Below are 19126 nucleotides of genomic sequence, written 5' to 3'. Positions count from 1 at the left end.
GTGGTGTACCTAATAAAGTGGCCGGTGAGTGTACATACACACATACATACACCAAACTGAATTTTTGCTAATGAAAATCTGCCATCTGTAGAAGGTTTGGTCTTGTTCCCTTTTCTGTCTGTTCAGGTTGTTTGTGCAGATTACTTACCAGGTGTCAGGTCCATGTTATTCTTGTCGTTGCAGCCTTGAAGAGAGTCCAGAGTTCGGGTCACTTGGCTGGCATATTCCTCCCCACCATTCATGCACTCTCTCTGCAAATGGTGACGAAGGTCCGTGATGTCGTACTCATATCTGCGGATCAGGTTGAACTTAGTTAGAGTTTCTTTATGTTGGCCTAAAGAATTTGAATTATTGTCCCAAGTGGTGATTTGATGGAGCGTTAGAGATTTTTATAAGTGTATCAGAAAGTGCACTGTAGCTTTATTGCAGCCTGTTTCAGACTGCTCCAGATTAGAATTAACCACTCCCACATAGTCTGCCTATTCAGACTTTTACCCGTCCAAAATCGGTGTCTCCCGGATGCTGAGGGTGCCACTGGAGTTTGGCCCCTGACCTCTCGAGTTCCTTAAGCTTTCCCGGGCCTGCCCTCCCATCAGTACTGACGGGATGTAGTGGATCTCATTAGCTGCCTCGGCGCTGGCGCTCTTCTGGGGCTGAGGGATGCGGCGGCGTTTACACCAGCGCCTGCGAGTGTACAGGATCAGGACAAGGCACAGGACGGACAGCAGAAGGGCAATCATCCCACCCTGAGGGGAGATGGGTAGCATTTGGAGCAGAGACAGAAAACAGGGAGGGAGAAGAAAGACAAAGGCAGAGAGAGAGAGCAGAAAGCGTCAAAAGTGGGAACAGAGTCAGAAACTCTTGCCAAGTAGAATATAGGATCAAAGTCAAAGTCATGATGCCAAAAGCAAGATTTTGAAAAGGTTGCAGCTAGAAAGTTGCTGAATACTGCCTACAATGTTTTAAATGCTAGTAGCTCTGATGGCAACCATTTCACCTTGAAAAAAAAGAGTACAAACCATGGTACTTAAACTGATTTCTATAAACAGGAACACAATGAATCTCTAGGCAGCTAGAAACATCATTTTAATTTTTTTGTTTTTGTTTTTTTAGGGAGTAGTTTAGACATTTGCAGATTAGAACATACTTTAATTAGATGTGATGTGTTTCAGTGATAAATAAGAGGCAACATTTGGTTGACTTGGCTTTACACATCACTTTATGATTACTGACAAACACTTGAAACCATGGGAAAAAGCTCAAATAAATAATGAATAACCTCTTCTTTAGACCATTTTGTGAAATTCTTCCTGTTTACTAAAGCGAGGTTGCCTGGTAATGTAACAACAGAACCACATCCATCTCCAGTCCATTGAGCCCTGTGTTGTTATTTTGCCTTTGCAGTTTTGAAACAAGTACTGTCTGACCTTGAAAACTTGACTGAATTTGAGATTTTGTTTTTCATTTTGTCATTGGTGGATGTTTCAAAATGGCATGGTTAGTCCACATCAAAATGAAAGCTAAAAAAAAACAAAACCCAAAAAATAAAACGAAAATACTGTTTTAGGTAGAAAATAAGTCTTAGTATTGGCCGAGTGTTGAACCTGTCTGGCAATGTGATATGTTAGCAGTGAGATCAGGACTCGTACAATATTCATTACAAACCTAGAATCCGACCAAAGTGGAAATTACTTTTGCTCACACTCTATGGAAGCCCAAAACGTCACCAATGTCAGAATACCCTGTCATGCTGTACATTTACTCGAGAAGAGATACCAGCTGACTGGGTTAGGTCACATGAGTACTTCCATGCAGCCCCTTTTCCTCTCTGATTTTAATGACTTCTGAGACACTCCATGGGGTAAAGAGATATGGCAACATCTACGCCTACAGAGGGTGGAGAGATGGTACAAGATGGACAGAAGAGGGGCAATGATCCTGCCCTGAGGAGAGGTTAGCAGAGAGGACAGAAACCGAATCAGACAGACACTTGAAAGGGAGGAAGTCTGCGACAGGGTGAACGTCAAAGGGAGAGAAGGGAAGGCAGGAGAAGAGTCAGAGAATCCTGTCAAGATGTAGAATATGGATCAAAGTCACTGCAAGTCAAAAGCACACAGCCTGTACAAACACAGGAGAGTTCAAGAGCAATTCTCAGTTTGGTACCTTCTTTGTGAGATGAGCCAAAAGATGGTTCCTGTCATGTTTTGACCTACTCCATGTCTCGTGCTATTCGTTTGCATTTTTAAAGGTAACTATAAAGAGAATTTAGAGCAGAGACATAAGAGATGAGGCCACAGGTATGACTTTAGGGCATGCCCTTCCATGTTCAGCATGTGCAATTTACCTTCTTTGCATCACTAATTTGATGCTAGCAGCAGGGCAACAAAATGAATAAAAATGAGATAAATTTAGCAATTTGGAAAATGTCAAACTGAGTTATGAAAATGTCAAGATGATGGTACGGGGAGTCAGACGGCTGCAATTTGCCACCGGAGATGGATTTATTTAAAAATAATGAATGACTGCCTTAGTCAGAAAATTATGAAATTAGAGAAAACAAACTGGACAATCTACTTCAAGGTAAATGTTAAAACTAGTTCATGCATTTTTTTTTCTAGTCTAGACTTATAATCAGGGTGTTCCAAAAAGTACACTAAAAGCCTTCAGTTTAGGTTGTACATGCTGCTAAAGGGTAACTGTAAAATTATGGATAGAATTTGAAGACTTTGTCTTCCAACTTACATCTTTACTTATGTACCTGACTATTTATTTTTTAACAGAACTCTTCATTCTCAATGTGTAGGCTGGCTACGTGTTCTGGGAAATCACAACAGGAGGCATTTTTTTTTCTTTTAAATGTTGGTGGTAGGAAACAGTCAATCATTAAAGTAGCTTTTGAGCAAAACAATGTTTTATTTAAGGATACGTTAGACACCTATATACTTAAATTTAGAAAAAAAACACTACATTCTGTTAAAACTGGACTCTGTTTCGCTTTGACTTTATTCTGTGCCAGATAACCTGAATTAAAAAAAAATGTTAGAAATTGGAACTTTCTTTTGGTACAATGTAAACAAACCCGTCAGTCCAGACAAGAAAAATGTAAGAACCTGGTCAGAATTCAGCAGAAAATTATAAATGTAACTTTTTTATAAATAATGAAATAAAATTATAGACACTTTCAATGAAACAATGTGCTGGCCAAGCCAAATCAATTCTGGAAATATATGCAAATTGATCCAATAAAAAAAGGTTTAATCACTAATTTGCATAAAACATTCCTTTTTTTTTTTCAAACGTATTAGCAACTGAGGCTGAATATAAATGGGTTTTTGTTGCTTGTATTAATCCAAATTGGCAAAAGTAGAAGCCTATTTGCATGTGTTTGTATGCTTAATCTGCATAGTCAAGGACATTAACAAATGACACTGTGATATGAGCCACTTAAGCAGTAAATCAAAAAGCATACTGGTCAGAGAGGAGACTTGAGTCATTTAGTTTGCGATGATTAAATTTCCAGCATTCCACAAGTCATCGATAATGACCCTCATTGACAATAAGAAAAACAATTACTATTTTCTAAATAAAAAAAAGCTCCTGCATTTTTTTCTTTCTAAACAGATTGTTTTGGGAGAATGTTGAGTTATGCAATTTCAATCTATTTGCCACTGATCAATTCAATTAAGTTTAAGAGTAGCACACTTAAAATTGCACTAATCAATGTTTACATTAAGCAAAGGCATAATTAGAATGTTGTATTGAAAGATTTATCCTTAGAGGAAAACACACTGCAAAACAAATACCTCACTCTCTAGAAAATACAAACTCATTATACTCCAATTGCTTTGCATTTTTTAAACTCATAATAGGAGTAAGCAACAATCAAATTAGGCTAGATGAATGTGCCAATCTTAGACACATTATTGGGAAGTATATTCACGTTAATCAAACTAAAAATTTTCACTGCATCTCGCGAGACACTGCTGCTTTATGCTAATGTATGCCTTAGGCTCAGTGTAGAATAGGATGGCTGTGGATATGACTGTATGGTTAGGGGAATGCTCAAATAATTTGTGATTCTAAGTATATGGATTTAATACAGCTTTGTATTGACACTAACGTTTGGTCATTAACTTGACAGAGGACAGGAAATGAATGGAATATCTTATGTACAGCTACAGCAACATATACACAATATTTGTTGGGCCATTGTCCCATTTGAATTATGGGTCAGTAGCTACAATATTGCTGTGCATATGTGCATAGCCAGTTTTTGCAATGAGCCATTGAACATAATGAAGTGATTAGCAGCAAAACATTTAATTGTGATTATCAAGAGGGCAATGACTATAAGGAGAGTGACTGGAGCAGTTTTTGTGTTCCCTAATATGCTATTCAGCTTTTACTGACATCAAACATTACCATAAAACTAAGACAAAAAGGGCTTAATGAAAAAAGGTTGAGGCAGATTAACTCAATATCAGTTTTTCAGTATGTAAATACTTAATGTATAACCAGGGAATGTTCTCTGCTTGTGTAAAATCTCCCATTTTGTGTTTCCAGCAGGGACTTCCTACTGTAGTTGATTATAGTTGTGTTCATTTCATGTTAAACAATTTTGTGTATCCAGTCAGAAATGACCATTCCACCAAGACTGACCATAAAAAATAACACATTGCCCATATCTTTATGCCATATTTAGATGGCTCGCTTGGCAAAAACTGCTTGAAAGGGCAGTGTCCCCTAAAAGCTAAGAGACACTCGTCCATCATCAGTACAATTTATGTTGTAAAAAAAAGAGTATGCCCTCTGTACGGGTTCTTCTTTGTTGAAAAATGTTTTGTCTCTTCTCCAAGAGACTCAATGATGTTGTTGTGAGTATGACTCAGCCCTTTGTGAACAAAGGTGATAAGCAGAGCACTAACAATCAGTTGTTAGGCTGATTGTCCTGTTTTGCATTTGAACAACCCGTTTTGATTGTCATCATTAAACTTGTTTGTCCACCATGTGAAAGTACTGCTTATGAAGCTGAATTTACCTACAACTCCTCAGACTGAAGAAGTCTGAATAATTTAACTACAATTTTCAGAGATAAAACTTTTATTTCAGTTAAAATTGACTGGAACACAACATAAGGTTTAAGGTTATTATTTTAGAGGATCTACTAAATATTTATTTTGGATAAAAGTTCTGACACCCAGAACTTGCAGTGAGATGGGATCTGTCTAGAGTAAATGACTTTGTAAATGTCAGTGGAGCCTTCCAATTGATTCTGAAGACGTTTCAAATAATAACTACATTAAATACAATGTGTTTAAAAATTGCAATGAATGCACATTGGGACATAGTGCTCCCAAACAGCATTTTGTGAAACTTTGTGTTTTTTTTTTACTTTGTGCTTTACCCTTAAATTATAAGACAATGCAAAAAAAAAATAGGTCACTTACAATTTTTTTTAAGTCAAACAGTGCCAACAGTGAAGCATTTGATCAGTTCCAAATTGATTCTGAATAATGACAATGGAATCAAAGCATGCAGCTATAATGATAAAGAGCTTTCTTCGTTGACAGGAAAGAAAAAGCTCTGCAACAGATGGTGGGCTCCCCACAGCTTCTTGATATAAACGTCATGGAGTCACTTAGGGATTATATGAAGAAACAGGCAAACTAAAACAAAACTTCAAGATACCTAATTGGTTTAGAAAAACAAAAAAAAGTTAACTCCTAAGATTATACATAATGCAGATTTTACGGCTTGTGTTACAACATATGCTGTACATTCTTGCACAGGATGATCTTTTAGATTGAGAGCATGCTTCTTTGAACACATGCCTGAGGTGTAACATCTACTATCGTCAACACTGATTATGGCTGAGACGTGTGCGTGGAAAACTGACAGTAAAGAATCTGCTTCAGTCAAAGGAAAAGTAGTGGGAGTCGAGGGATGAGCTGTCACAGCTAAGAAGGTGTTCATGGGAAAGGAGGAGGGGTGAAATTATGTTGAAGTCTTGTTAAACATTTCTGCAAAACACGTGATCGTGCAACATCTGCATTTTATAATTGTTGTGGTAACATGATGGAAAACATGTCCAGGAAGAAAATAAGAGACAACAATTAGAATATGGAAATTGTGTTTTTGTGTTTATCTTTTCTTGTGCAAATGTCAGGTTGGTTTAAGAATATTCTCATTTTTAAAGGGGACATATCAATAATTATTAGTCTAAAATTTATTATTAAGCACCCCTACATTTTTTCATCCTTGAACAAAGCAGAATAAGATGCCTAATGGCAAGTACCTCAAAAGCTTTTCAATCAAATCAACCTCAGTGACAAAAGCAAGTAAAGCTCGTCAAACCACATTAGCACCCCTGCTTAGAGGGTTATAATACAGGAACTATGAAAAAGAAAAAAGCAGTTTAATGCCAGGATTACTTCGAATCAAAGTGGGGACTGAGTGGACTGTGCTCTTATATTGCCAATAAAACCAAACCACACATCAAGGCATGCCAGAGCTCCAGCCCCATAATCCACTTACTAACGGATGGGGATGATGTTGTAATGGCACCAGTGCTCCTTATGACTTACACCCCTGTCATATAAGTCCTGAATGGAGGAGAAAAGACATGGCCTCTCTCAAGATGATAGAGCAGACATTGTATCAGAGCTGAACTATCAATCTGTCATTTAGTTTGTGGTTGTGAGGCATTAAGAATCAGGAAGGCGGAAAGATCTGGATTTTCTGACAGCAACAAGATAGCAAAAAGAAGCTTCCTGTTTATAATGTAATAAACATTACCTCTGCAGAAGGGCCATTGATTGAATTTGATATCAAGCTGCTGTATTAATGGAAGTAAATTACATGATTCAAATACTAAATACATCCTTTTATGCAGCTGGTATTACAACTATTGTGAAAGTATAAGAACAAGTACCATTTGTGGACTGATACTGTATGTGAGGACTCCTATACTTTAGGATTTGGTGCTGATTTTTGATATTTAACAAACATGAAGGTCAAAAATCTTATTTTATACACATAACACAATGTTCCCTCCACTGGAAATGAGAATTAATGACAAAACTGGCATACATCATTTGATTTAATTTGGTGTATTTCAATGAAGGTAACAAAGCATGAAAACTATGATATTTCAGACCCCGTTTGATCATTGTGGATTGTATCATGGCTTTATATGTGGCAGGAACATTTGTAAATAGTTGAAAGTCTTTTTAGTGACTTTATAACCAAAATAAAACCCAACAGGACAATAAACCTAATTAACAGTCTAACTGGAAAAAAGCTAGAAACTGTAGATTTTTATTAATGATGATGGTGAACAGGAAGATGGAAGCAGGTGCAGCAATTAGAAACAGAGGTCTGGTTCCTGGGAAAATACTGAACTGAAATGAGAAATCCACATGCTTGTATCATCTTTCATACTTTTTTTAGTAACGTCATTTGGTAGTCGCAAGAGGGTCATAACAAATGAAATGACATATTTTTAAACTTTCCTGTGGTAATATATATATATATATATATATATATATATTATATATAGGGACAATGTACAATGTACTCTGTCTTATTTTACACTCAACTGTAAACATACAGCAAAAAAGTAATTTGATTTGACAATTTAATTGTTCCTATTCACTGTTTTGCTAGGTCAAAGGGAAAATGAGGCAGAATAACTGGCAACATTAAAATGCGTAGAGTGACCCCAATATTGGCCATACTGTCAATAGGGTCATAGTGGGGTCAAACTCCCTGCATGTCCTTCTGACACAACACAATTAAGTAACCATGCTGCAATGAATAAATCAGTGGCAGGATACTATTTTTTAATGTGGCTGCAAAAGCAACTGCTTGGCAGCAATACCAGGACATAAAGGTGATTCATTTTCCTTAATTTATCAGGCAAGAAAAGTTACATTTCTAAAACAGAAAAAAAAAACAATAATAATCCCTGCTGTACATTGGGATTTTGTTCATATAGGATGCTTTCAACAAGAAAGTTGAAAGGACCATATTTGTTCTTTTGTTTTCTTTTAAAACAGGTGACTCATCAAACAAGACTACTTCCTGAGATAAAAAAAAAACACACTGACTTTTTTATATTCATTAAGTACATTTTTTTTGCAGTTTATGTTTTATGAAGTGAGCTGAGGCATATGACAGCTAGTAATCCAAAACAAAATAGTTTATGCAAAAAATCTGGAAATTTAAAGTTAAGCCAGTGCTTTGCAAAATGATTAATAATATTTGTTGCAGATTTGTGTGGAGAATTCTGATGTTTGTGGAGATATGATAAAACTAAATTCCATGGAAACAATSGCTTTTCAATGAATGAGATCATCTTAAATTATTTTCTTACTGACTTGGACAAAACTTGTGTCACACGTTTATAGATTTTGGTCAGATCAATTTTCTTTTAACCCACAGTGGTCAAATCTATGATGCAAAGTCAAATTTTTGATATATACAACATTTTCATAACAACTGAAGGAAATACAGTTACTTGATTGTGATATACAGTAGAATTGAACTATGTGCCTGGAAAATACATCATAGCCCCTTTTTTAAAATGCAATTGTGATTATAGTACAACAAACTAGTTTGGAAATTTTAAAGTTCTAATATTATTCTATGAAATGGTTACTACAGCACTAAAGCATGTGTGTAATTAGAAGAATCCCTACATGTTTAATTTAACCTAATTAATATTTAAATATTAAAAACAATGGGCACAAGACAGATGTCCTTTTGTTCTTCAGATATTAGCCATTAGATAAAATATTACCAAGCAGGTGTGATTGCAATTTCTAAATGAAGAAATACTAAAAGCCGAAGCTCTACTGATGTGTCTACCTTTTACTGTCTTTAGTACATTTTTTCTTTTGTCCTTTCTTTCAGGATTCAATCCTGCCAAGAATGTCTGTATAGGAAATTGAATTGAAAGAAAAGTCTGGGCTTCATTTTATTTCTTGAAGCAAGCGTGGCATCTTCTACTCTTGCAAAGTAATAATAAACTACCCAAGCAGCATGTAACAGTTCACTTCTTATGCAAGTCAGGTTTATTAGAAGCACGCAACCCGTTTTATAAGACACCAGCTAAAATCTCTACAGAGAGCGGAAATTAATTGATGCTGACGATACATCAAATTGAACTAACTTCTCCTCTGTGTTCACAGAGACGCAATTCACAGAAACAGGACCAGAAAGTAGAAATACAAATCAGAAAACGTGTACTTTACATCATGCACTTTGTGCTCGAAAGTGTGTTTGTGTCTCATTTGTGCAATAAGCTTAGCTTACGTGAGCACTTTTATTTAAATTAAACTGACAGAAACATAAAGGAATTGAAAATGCTGACATTTACATTTTCTAAGGTAACGTCCCCACTGTCACTGTAAAGGTGTTTGTTGAAGATATTTTTATACATGAGGCGGGCAACAAAGAACACAATCAGCATAAATGTTGTGGATGATTGCTTGGACTGTTTCATTCTTTATCAACCGTGTTTGTTATAGATCCACCTAWATACTGTAGCAGATCAATCCTGTACTCAATGAATGTTTTAATCAACATTTAACAAAGCTATGGCTAAACAGAAATGAATGGTTAGAAAAAGCTTTTATGTATTAAAATCAAAGTTAAATGAACATATCAGGTGCTATATTTGTGAAATGAAAAAACTGTGTTTTATATTAAAACATAGACTTTGTTTTTTGTGTTGTTGAGAAGCCAAAGCATGTCTGCATGAGATAATGAGCCACGATTCAGACAGGTCAGCAGTTGGACTGAGTGCCTTCCTGACATCCCACAGGGAAGCTATGGATTGATTTGTCTCGCTCTGCAGACTTTTTCACAAACACACCAAGTTGTGATGCTCAGCGAGCACCTCAGGGGTCTGGGATTCATCAGAGGCTACTCCTCTACAAATGGACAGGGCAACATTGATCGAAGGTTTATACGATCAATGTTATTAATGCAGGTTTTAGGAGGCTAAACGTGTCAATATTTCTAAGAGCCAAGCAATGTCACAACAACCATTTTCCTCCTAAAAAACAATATGCCAGGCGCTATGAGTACATTGCGCATTTATGTGTTTGTGTGAAAGCCAGTATAAAAAAAATCAGGTGTTTTGGGGCTGTGAAAGTACATTTTTTCAACAAAATGTTAAAGCTTTTGTTAAAATGGGTAAATAGAAGTTGTTGAGGATGACTCTCGGCTACTATCACATTGAGTTAAGCTCAATACATGTAATAATTTGCTGCTTATATCCATTTTTGTTTTGGATAGGGATGATTAGCTGTGGTGACATTCCTAAATTTGACTGACTCCAAAAGTTGAGTTGTAAATTAACAACTAGTGATTACTTTCTGAAAGTTTCACTAAAATCCTACATCAAGTGGTTCATGATGCTTTGCAAATGCTGCAGGCACACACACACAGACATTGACAGAACATATTAAAGGGGGACTATTATGTGTTTCCCAGGCACAGAGTTCAATTCTATACCTTCAGTTGTTAAAAAAAAGCATATTTCCAAAATAAATTTGACTTTGTATCATAGCTTATCTAAATGTCTTGAAACTGGCCTCTGTCTCTTTAAGAATCCCCTACCATTTGAAACACTCCCACTTCAGCACGTCATCACAGCAATGCATCGGGGGGAGCTCGGCTGGAAACTGAGCTTCAGGGAAGAGCTATGTACGAATAGGTGGCGCTTTGTATTAACGAGCATGTATGCAGTTCCACATACTAGCTAGCACAGGTGATTTAAGGATTTTGCAAACATGTACRTATGAGTTAAAGCAACATTCTGGGTATGTTTCTGATGATATAAAGCTAAAAAAGTTGATTTTGAATAATACCTCCCCTTTAATAAACTGGAAACACTTAAAAATCTCTCATGACTACCAAGGGTACATTTTTAGGAGTAGGCTATACATTTAAAAAGCAGAATTTTAATAAAACAGCAACAGAGAAAATAAAAAGCAAAAAATATTAAATTTGAACTTTTTCTAAAATTTTGTTGACATTTATGTGTCACACTTTTCCAAGTATAGCTATGGTTTTAAATATTATTCTTTATCTTCATATATATTCACAAACATATAAAATTACTTCAGTACAAACTGATACCATCCTGAGACTGTACAGTTCCAATCAGAGGGATACTGTTTCAAAAAAATACACATAATCAATGAAACTGAGAAGCCCATAGGAAGTAGGTCATGATAAGTTTTATGCTGCTGGTTCCTGAATTTTTTTTCCTTTCTTATGTTACAGTCTGTCTGGTTCTGATTACTTTATCCATCTGCCATCATAGCTTCAGCAGAATTTTTTTTGTGGAAGAAATAACAGAATCATCCTGTTTCCTGTGTATCCACAAAAAAAAAAAAAAACAGCTTAAAGTTTAAATAGAAGATGTTAATCTTTCAAAACTTTGCTTGTCGGAAAAAAAACCCAACTTTGACAGTGTATTTTTTTTCATGCTGCTTAATAGTCAAATTTCTAAAAGGAGAAAATGAGAGAGAGATGAATAGGCATTCCGATGGCACAGACTTGAGCTGAATATTTATGAAGTGTTTTTTTTAGCTCATATCTTTCTTAAACACAAAACTTAAGCTCACTTAGGTATCAACACATGCAGGGGTAACAGTGTTCTAAAATATAAAAAAAAACTGATGCTGGTGGAAACACACAAACCATGTGTAGATGTAGAGTGGAGAACACAGACCTTTTATTCCAATAAGGCTGATTACACTGATGTTATAAAGTGTTGTTTTTTTTTTTTTGTCTTTTTTTTGCCTTTAGGTAATAGCATAGCAATACAAAGCCATAATCAATGGATTCCCAAAATCTCCAATTGCCAGGGTCAACTGAAAGGAAACAAGCAGTACACATACACAAATGTCCCCATTGCTAAGGAATTTGAATAGTGAACTGTTATACTGAATCTGAACAGGGAATGCAAGTAAAGCTTAATGTTTTTGATGCAAGATATTCAAATGGGTAAGAATCACAATGTTAATAAGAAGTGAAGTTGTTTTTTTCTCTTGTCTGATGTGGTGCACAAGGTCCGAAGTGCTAAGCCTGAGTGTGTGACTTCAGTATTTTTTAACTGAATTAAACATGAAAATAGTTTTATATCAATGGTAAACTTGTAATTTTTGATTCAATGCAACACAATAAGTTTAAAAGGTGAAGGATAATACTCAATGGTTCAAGAGCCAGGGGAGGCTGATGATGGCCTCGGCCATTGTAGATTAATCTTTGGCAGCTCTACTGGCCACACCTGTCTTGAAGAAACACCAGATAGTAACACAGCACATTGCTTATTTTTGACCCAATCATTTGACAGTCATTTGAGGAAATTGCTTTTGGGCAATAAAAAAACTAGAAAACAGTTTTCTCAAAATATTGAGGTGATGGTTTTACATAAATGTGTAGTGGTGAATATCTTGGATTATGACGTGGCGGCCCTATTTTTGATAAGGACCAGCCACACATCAACATCTAAATCAGTATCCAGCTCACAATATGGACGGCTGGACAAAGAGTATTCCCAAGTCCCTCTATGAACAGCAATAGAGGACAAAAAAGGGTAGGTTCATGTCACAAAGTCATTTACCATGACTACAGAATCTGAGTATAATTTTGTATTACTTTCAGGGAAAAAAAGTAGTTTTCCTAAACTCAGGGTTAACTTACTGAGTTTTCATTAAACCCAATTTCTGGAATAACCCTACACAGCCAAATGAACACTATCGCAAGATACACAACCTGAATGTCCCTTTTAGAAAGTACCAATTCATCCACTATTCTTCATTTCCAAACATTTTAGAACTGAATATCCAAGTTTATGTTTGTCTTTCATAAAACTGTCAGCGCCAGTTAAGAAGTTGTTTGTTATTTTACTTCAGAGAAAAAAAAAAAAAAAAAAAAMAAMAAAGCTAAAACAGTCACAACAGGAAAAAAACAATCATAAAAAACATCAAATCTAACCCCTGAGCTTGAAAATATTAGACAATCATATAATGTAATTGGCTTGGTTTGGTTTGGATGCCTCCATACTGCATGTGCTGATTGGATTGATCCATTGAGGCCCTGTAGCAAAACAGCAGCTGATTAAAATTTGTAAATTAAAAGGGGAGAAATGTGCATAGCAGAGATACACTGGAGCTTAAGAGTCTCAATAGATGAACCAATAATGGCTCACTGAATACATGATGCCATTTCAAATATAAAGTGTTTTTATTTGTCTTTAGCACCAAAGTTTGGGGATTTACTTTGTAACTGTGTGTGCCCGTGGGGTTTGAGCTAAAGTCAAATTTGTGTTTGAACTGCCAGTGTCTCACCTGGTGTTGGTACAGACATACACAAGGTTAGTCATCTATTATTGATGACTAGCTGCAGCCAGGACATGGTGGTCACCTTGTTGATGTAACTGCATGGGGACATACTTTGAACCACTCAGTGAGAGGAGGCTTCAAGCTTCATAACACCAGGTTTCCAAAACACACTGACTCAGCCTTTATAAATTAGACTTCTTCAGGTGATCAAATCATTAAAATGAAAATTACTGAGTAATAATACAGCCTGGTTTGACAAACCTATAAACACAAAAACGGCAGTCAGGCTCAGTAAGGTTGAGTCCTCTTTCTAACAGGGCCAGTGGTAAGGAGTCCTTAAAAGCTGCAGATGTGACTCATTCAGAGTGAATCACCTTGGGTTCTGTTATTTATAAAATAGAGTTTAGCAGTTTCTTCATTTTCTGCTCTGTGTTAATTTTCAAGCACATGGGGAAACATGGGGAAACTACTGAATAGCTAAAAATTAGTAATTTAGGTAAAAAATGAATGCTAAATAGTTTTATTAGTATCATCTGGGTTTAGCGATACCTTAATGAGCCAAAAGGGGTAACATTTAACTCTTGGGATCTTGCAAATAATTCTTTATCATGAAACTAAATTCATCAACAAAACAAAGCTCTTTGCTTTACTTGAACCTGCAAATTTAAACTATAGGGGAGCACTGACACACTGTTTCTGTGTTGTAATAAATTACCGCTGGCATATTGATGAGTTATTTTTGTTTGACTGGCTCTTTTTTCTTCCGGATGGAGGCCCAGATTTAGGCTGCCTGAAACAAAAAGCTGTCACTAAATTATTCTGAATCCAAAGCACTAGTTTTAGTAGACACAGCAACTTACTGTATGTTCAAATAGCTGCAAATATGAACAATTCATATTACAATGGTAAATAAAAAAACATATGCTGTATGCCAAACAAATTCATGTATGTATTAATCTGTATGAATATCTCATGGTTTACATAGGTTTTGCATCATTCACTCTAAAAAATGAAGTGTTGAACTTACTTAACCAAGTTCTGTTGTGTAAGTTCATTAAAGAGAATCACTAATTTTTCTTTTAAAGACATTGAGCAAGTCACTGTACATTTACTCAACTTGGTTAAGTAAATTCAATACTTCATTTCTGAGACTGATGCCAGGTTTTACACAAAGTGCCACACATTTGTGACACTGGATTAACTGCTACCAAGTCACAAGAAAACCAAAAAGTTACACAATTATTTTATCACCATTTTTAATACTATTCAACGGATCTCACTAATGTTTTATGAGAAAAAACGGAAAAGTACTTGGATATGTTTTAAATGAAATTTGTAAATAGAGATTTTTCTTTTTCAATGAAAATAGTCCTGAGAGGACTTGTGTTGTGAATTGGCACTATATAAACGAATTGAATAGAACTGAATCAAAATAAATCACTGAACTTTCACATGATCTGCTGCTGTCTTGCCTCATGATGTTAAACTTAACTGTTAAACTCAATGGAAAACAATCTCTTGACATACATGAGGTGAGGCTGAAAAGTCCATACAGCAGACTTCATGGGACCTTTTCTGTTTCTACAAGGAGCGAGTGACATGGCTTTCGATTTATAGGTCAAGGCTTCTAGCCGGGCGGCAAGCTGCAGTGGAGCCCGGGAAGCCCAGTAGCAACACTGTCTCCATCTGTTGTTATGGTCTGCTCATATTTGCATGTTAATCCTTCTCTGCTCATACCTTCATGAAAGCACTTTTAAGGAGGCGCTGCCCCCCACCCACCCCAGCCCTTCAAGGATGACGAATTAGCAGATGAGAAAGCAGAAAGCTGCCGACCTGAGGGTGATGGGATGTGAAATGCAGATAGAGCTGGGAGTAGAAAAGTGAGACGAGTGCAAAGTAAAAGAGGTAAGAAGCAGAGCCAGAGCACTGGCCTTTTAATCTCACTCAAAAATACCATCAACACCTGAGCTTCTGCATCCAGAGGATTGACTTGATGTTTGCTAATTCATGCAAAACATGCAGAGGACAGGACAAGGCTGGTTCTTTATCATTAAATCGTGGTCTGAAGGTGTTGCGCCTCTATGCTTTCATTTAGCAGAAGTAGCTGGTGGCACACATCTTCTCAAGCTGACTAATCATTTGTGTATGCAGATATAATAAGCTTTCAATGCCTGAAAATACATATCATCCATCAAAGCGTGATTGTAATGTCTTTGGGCTAGGAAAGGGCACTGGGAGTAGGTGTGGCATATCTTAGATCTAATAAATATACACTTCTTCGGGCAAGAGGAGGGAAGCAGAAAGTTCTAAGGATTCATTTCCTACTCTGCCAACATTGCAGATAAGGTTTGATACAGTGCAYGCACACAAAAATCTACATTCTTTAACTGGTACTTTAAACTTCATAAACGTATGTTGTTCTGCCATAAGCTAACCCTTCTTTGGCATAAAATGGAGAATAGTATTTGTTAATTTTAATGAGCAGAAAACTCACTGTCCCACTATCATTGTGTGTATTTGGTTACAGCACATTTTATTCTGTGCTAAATTATTGCTGTATGACAAAAAAACAAAACAGCACTGTTCACACACTGCTGTCAGTGTCAAATTTTACATTTTCAGAAGTTTTAACTCTGAAAAAAATAATTCTTGCTTTTTTAAAGTTTCAATTTTGTTATTTTATTTAAGACCTTACTCAACATTCTGGGCATATATCTGTCATTGCCTGTGTTTTGATTAGCTTTGTTTCTGACTACAGTCTTTTGGGTTTATTCAGGTTATTTGTTCCTTGTGACTCTTGTGTTTTGTTTTTCTTACTTGTGTTAGATTCCACTTTTTCCTTGTGCCATCTCTTGTTCAACCTCTGTCAGCTTGCCACACCCACTTCACCTGTCCCTCTTTCCTCATTAATCTGAGCTGCAGTCACTCGTCCTTAGCTCTATGTATTCCATTTATTTCCACCTTCACATCAGTTTTGCATTGTTGGCTATATGCTACGGTCTGGTTTGTGTTCCCCGTGCCCTTGTGATCCCGTTGTTAAGTTGTGTAAGTTTTTGCTGCGACGTCAGCTCTTTGTTTTTGTTGAATAAAGTATTTTAGTTTACCTTTGAAATACTTTGTGTCAGTCTGCACTTTGGGTTTTATCACCCTCCTACAACCACAATGTCCTCTTTTCACTAATAAAATTAGACAGGTAAGTTTACAGATGGAGAACACAAAAAATGTTCCTCTGTGCTGCAAATAATAACTTGCATAAAAAAACAAACCAAACAAAAAAAATAACTTTAGCATGTAATTTGAAATAAATATATTTAATTTGCAAACCTGTTAAAGTAATAAAACATGCACTGTGATGTTTTATTTACTCAAAACAGTTTAAGCTGGGATCACCGATTCTGATGGGTCATACAAAACAAACAGAAGTTCTAAATCTGTGCACTTCATAAAAATATGGTAATAAAATTATCTTTCAGTGTTATTTAATAAAATAGTGGTTAAATTAAAATTTCACGGGGCAATATTTTTGACCTCTAACACTAAAAAACACATAAGTCTTAAGACTGAACAGTGAAATACAGTATTATCAAAACATTGTTATGAGATATCACCAAAGAGACAATCTACTAAACAAAATATTTTCTATTTTTGTGCTAAATATAGAAAAGTAGCAACACTGGGTGAATGGAAAACAAAAAAGGAGAATAAAAAAAGATCTATATAAGGATTTCACTGGAAAATGCATCAGATCAGGGGAAATAAACTACAGTATATACCCTAAACTTAAAAAAAATTAAATCCCTATGCTTTTTAAACATTGTACTAATTTTGGCAAATAAAGTGTGTTTAAATGTTATAGTGTCTATTGGTTTCAGACACATTTGCCTCAGTTTGAACACCTAACCCTGAATAATAGGATTTACCATCACTGAGATGTGCAAAATGCGAAGCTCTTCTTTCGTGGAGTCGTTGGCCGGGTMTTCGGTCGGTTCTGGGAGGTTCATGCTGCCATCCTGGTGGTGGATATGAAAGAGCAGCGTGCCATTCTCCAGCCACTGCTGCCGCCAGCGTACCAGAGGGATGTCCTCTGAGTTCCCAGAGATCTCTGGCAAATACAAAAGACAAATGGCATCAGATGAAAAACTTGGTGCTGTTTAAATCAGAGGGGGGTTATCAGAAAAAATACTGGCAATAAAAGGATGGCAATCCACAAAAATGCTAGCATTTAGCAAGTATGTGGAGAAAGCTTAATATTTAGACTCCTTGTAATGCAGAACCGTGTTTGGGGCTTTTCTGTCAAAAATGTTTGTTACACCCAAATGTGCAGAAAATGGAAATAAGTATTTAACTACTAAATGAAGCTTAGGGAAGAAAAAAATCATAGAAACAAAAAATCAAAAAAATAAATAAATACATAATAATTTATAATTTATTAAAAACAAGATTAAAACTTAGAGTTGGCTGACAAGAAAAATATACTGGGCATTTTATGGATTCCAAAATGTAACAGTTGTAACAATTTCTTTGTTATCTATTATAATCATTAATGCATAGAAATGTCTGTTCAGTTTTAATATTTAGGTTGTTTAAACTTTTGCGTGATCCACTTCTCTGAGTTCCCAGCTTTTACATCCACCTTGAAAGGAGCAAACAGAAGAAAAAAAATGCAACAAAATGTTTAAACCAGAGAGATAAAAATGAGTAAACAGTGATTTCATGGAAGCGGCGGAGCATGAGAAACATTGTGCTTCGTGTCATACCTCAATTCCCCAGACAATACATCCCACCTCTGGTTTGTTATATTAGTGATGAACGCCAAAACACACACCGAGTGCAGAAATGGAAAACATTATGAATGCATGACAGAGCTTTATGGGTGGTTTTCTGTTATGTAAATATGAAGTGTAGCAAAGAAGCATCGTACTTGTAAGTAATGAGACACAAACTGAAAAATAGGTGACTGGAAGTGCAGACTGAATTCTGCCTCCTAAAACTGCCGGCTCATGCTGGAGCTGATTGTACTTTCTGTTCATCGTAAGATTATGTAGAAACTTTTAACAATACGTAATAAAGTCTTAATAGTCTCTTGTATACACTTGTTTTCCAACACTTTGGACAGTTCATATTTCAAAGCAACAKGATTCTAAAAGAAATTAAAAAATACTTGAGATTCTGAATGACATTAAAAAGGAAAATGTTGCATATGTAAACTACAACTTTCCAGAACTTTCCCAGATTTAAACCATAATCTAAACATTTCTAAGTATYACCTTGGGCCATTTTAATGGATAAAAATAAATAATTAAATAAATAAATGTGAAGCATTTCATTTTCTGGCCCTTCAGATAGGGACTAAGTTAGACCGTGAAAAATGTGACAAGGATCATTTCCTTTCTAATGAAGCAAAGCCTAAWCAAAATGATACTGTTCCTATCATTATGCAAAAACCTTTTAAACAACTTGTAGTTTTTATTAGTGTTCCTCTAAATTTGTGTTAAATGGTCTTCATAAAAAAAAGAGTATGAATCATTTATTTTATTTTGCAAAATGTTTTACATAAAATCCCACAAACTCTGGTAAGAGCATGACATTTAGGATTGCATTTTATTCAAGTTAATTTAAAGAGTAAAGAGAAATAATCCTGTCAAAATTTTGCAAGATTACATTTAAAATGAGAAAAAAATAAACATACAGTGTAGTCAATGTTATAGATGTATTAAGTTTTGATTTACTGTTGCAAAATGTTTTACATAAAATCCCACAAACTC

The 19126-nt window shown here is 35.7% G+C and overlaps 1 protein-coding gene across 4 annotated transcripts in view; it reads right to left on the bottom strand.

The window, feature by feature from the left end:
• Positions 1-19126, bottom strand: part of astn1 (astrotactin 1) — a gene marked incomplete in the record, with an annotated part of 409914 nt that overhangs the window by 322881 nt on the left and 67907 nt on the right. For all 4 annotated transcript variants that reach the window (XM_014004448.1, XM_014004449.1, XM_014004450.1 and 1 more), the window contains 3 exon segments: positions 149-291; positions 496-746; positions 17282-17463. In XM_014004448.1, the coding sequence (XP_013859902.1) occupies positions 149-291; positions 496-746; positions 17282-17463 (576 nt within the window).

This window comes from Austrofundulus limnaeus, unplaced genomic scaffold (assembly GCF_001266775.1).
Source record: "Austrofundulus limnaeus strain Quisiro unplaced genomic scaffold, Austrofundulus_limnaeus-1.0 Scaffold24, whole genome shotgun sequence".
NCBI lineage: Eukaryota > Metazoa > Chordata > Actinopteri > Cyprinodontiformes > Rivulidae > Austrofundulus > Austrofundulus limnaeus.
This window is presented reverse-complemented; position numbering and strand designations above follow the sequence as displayed.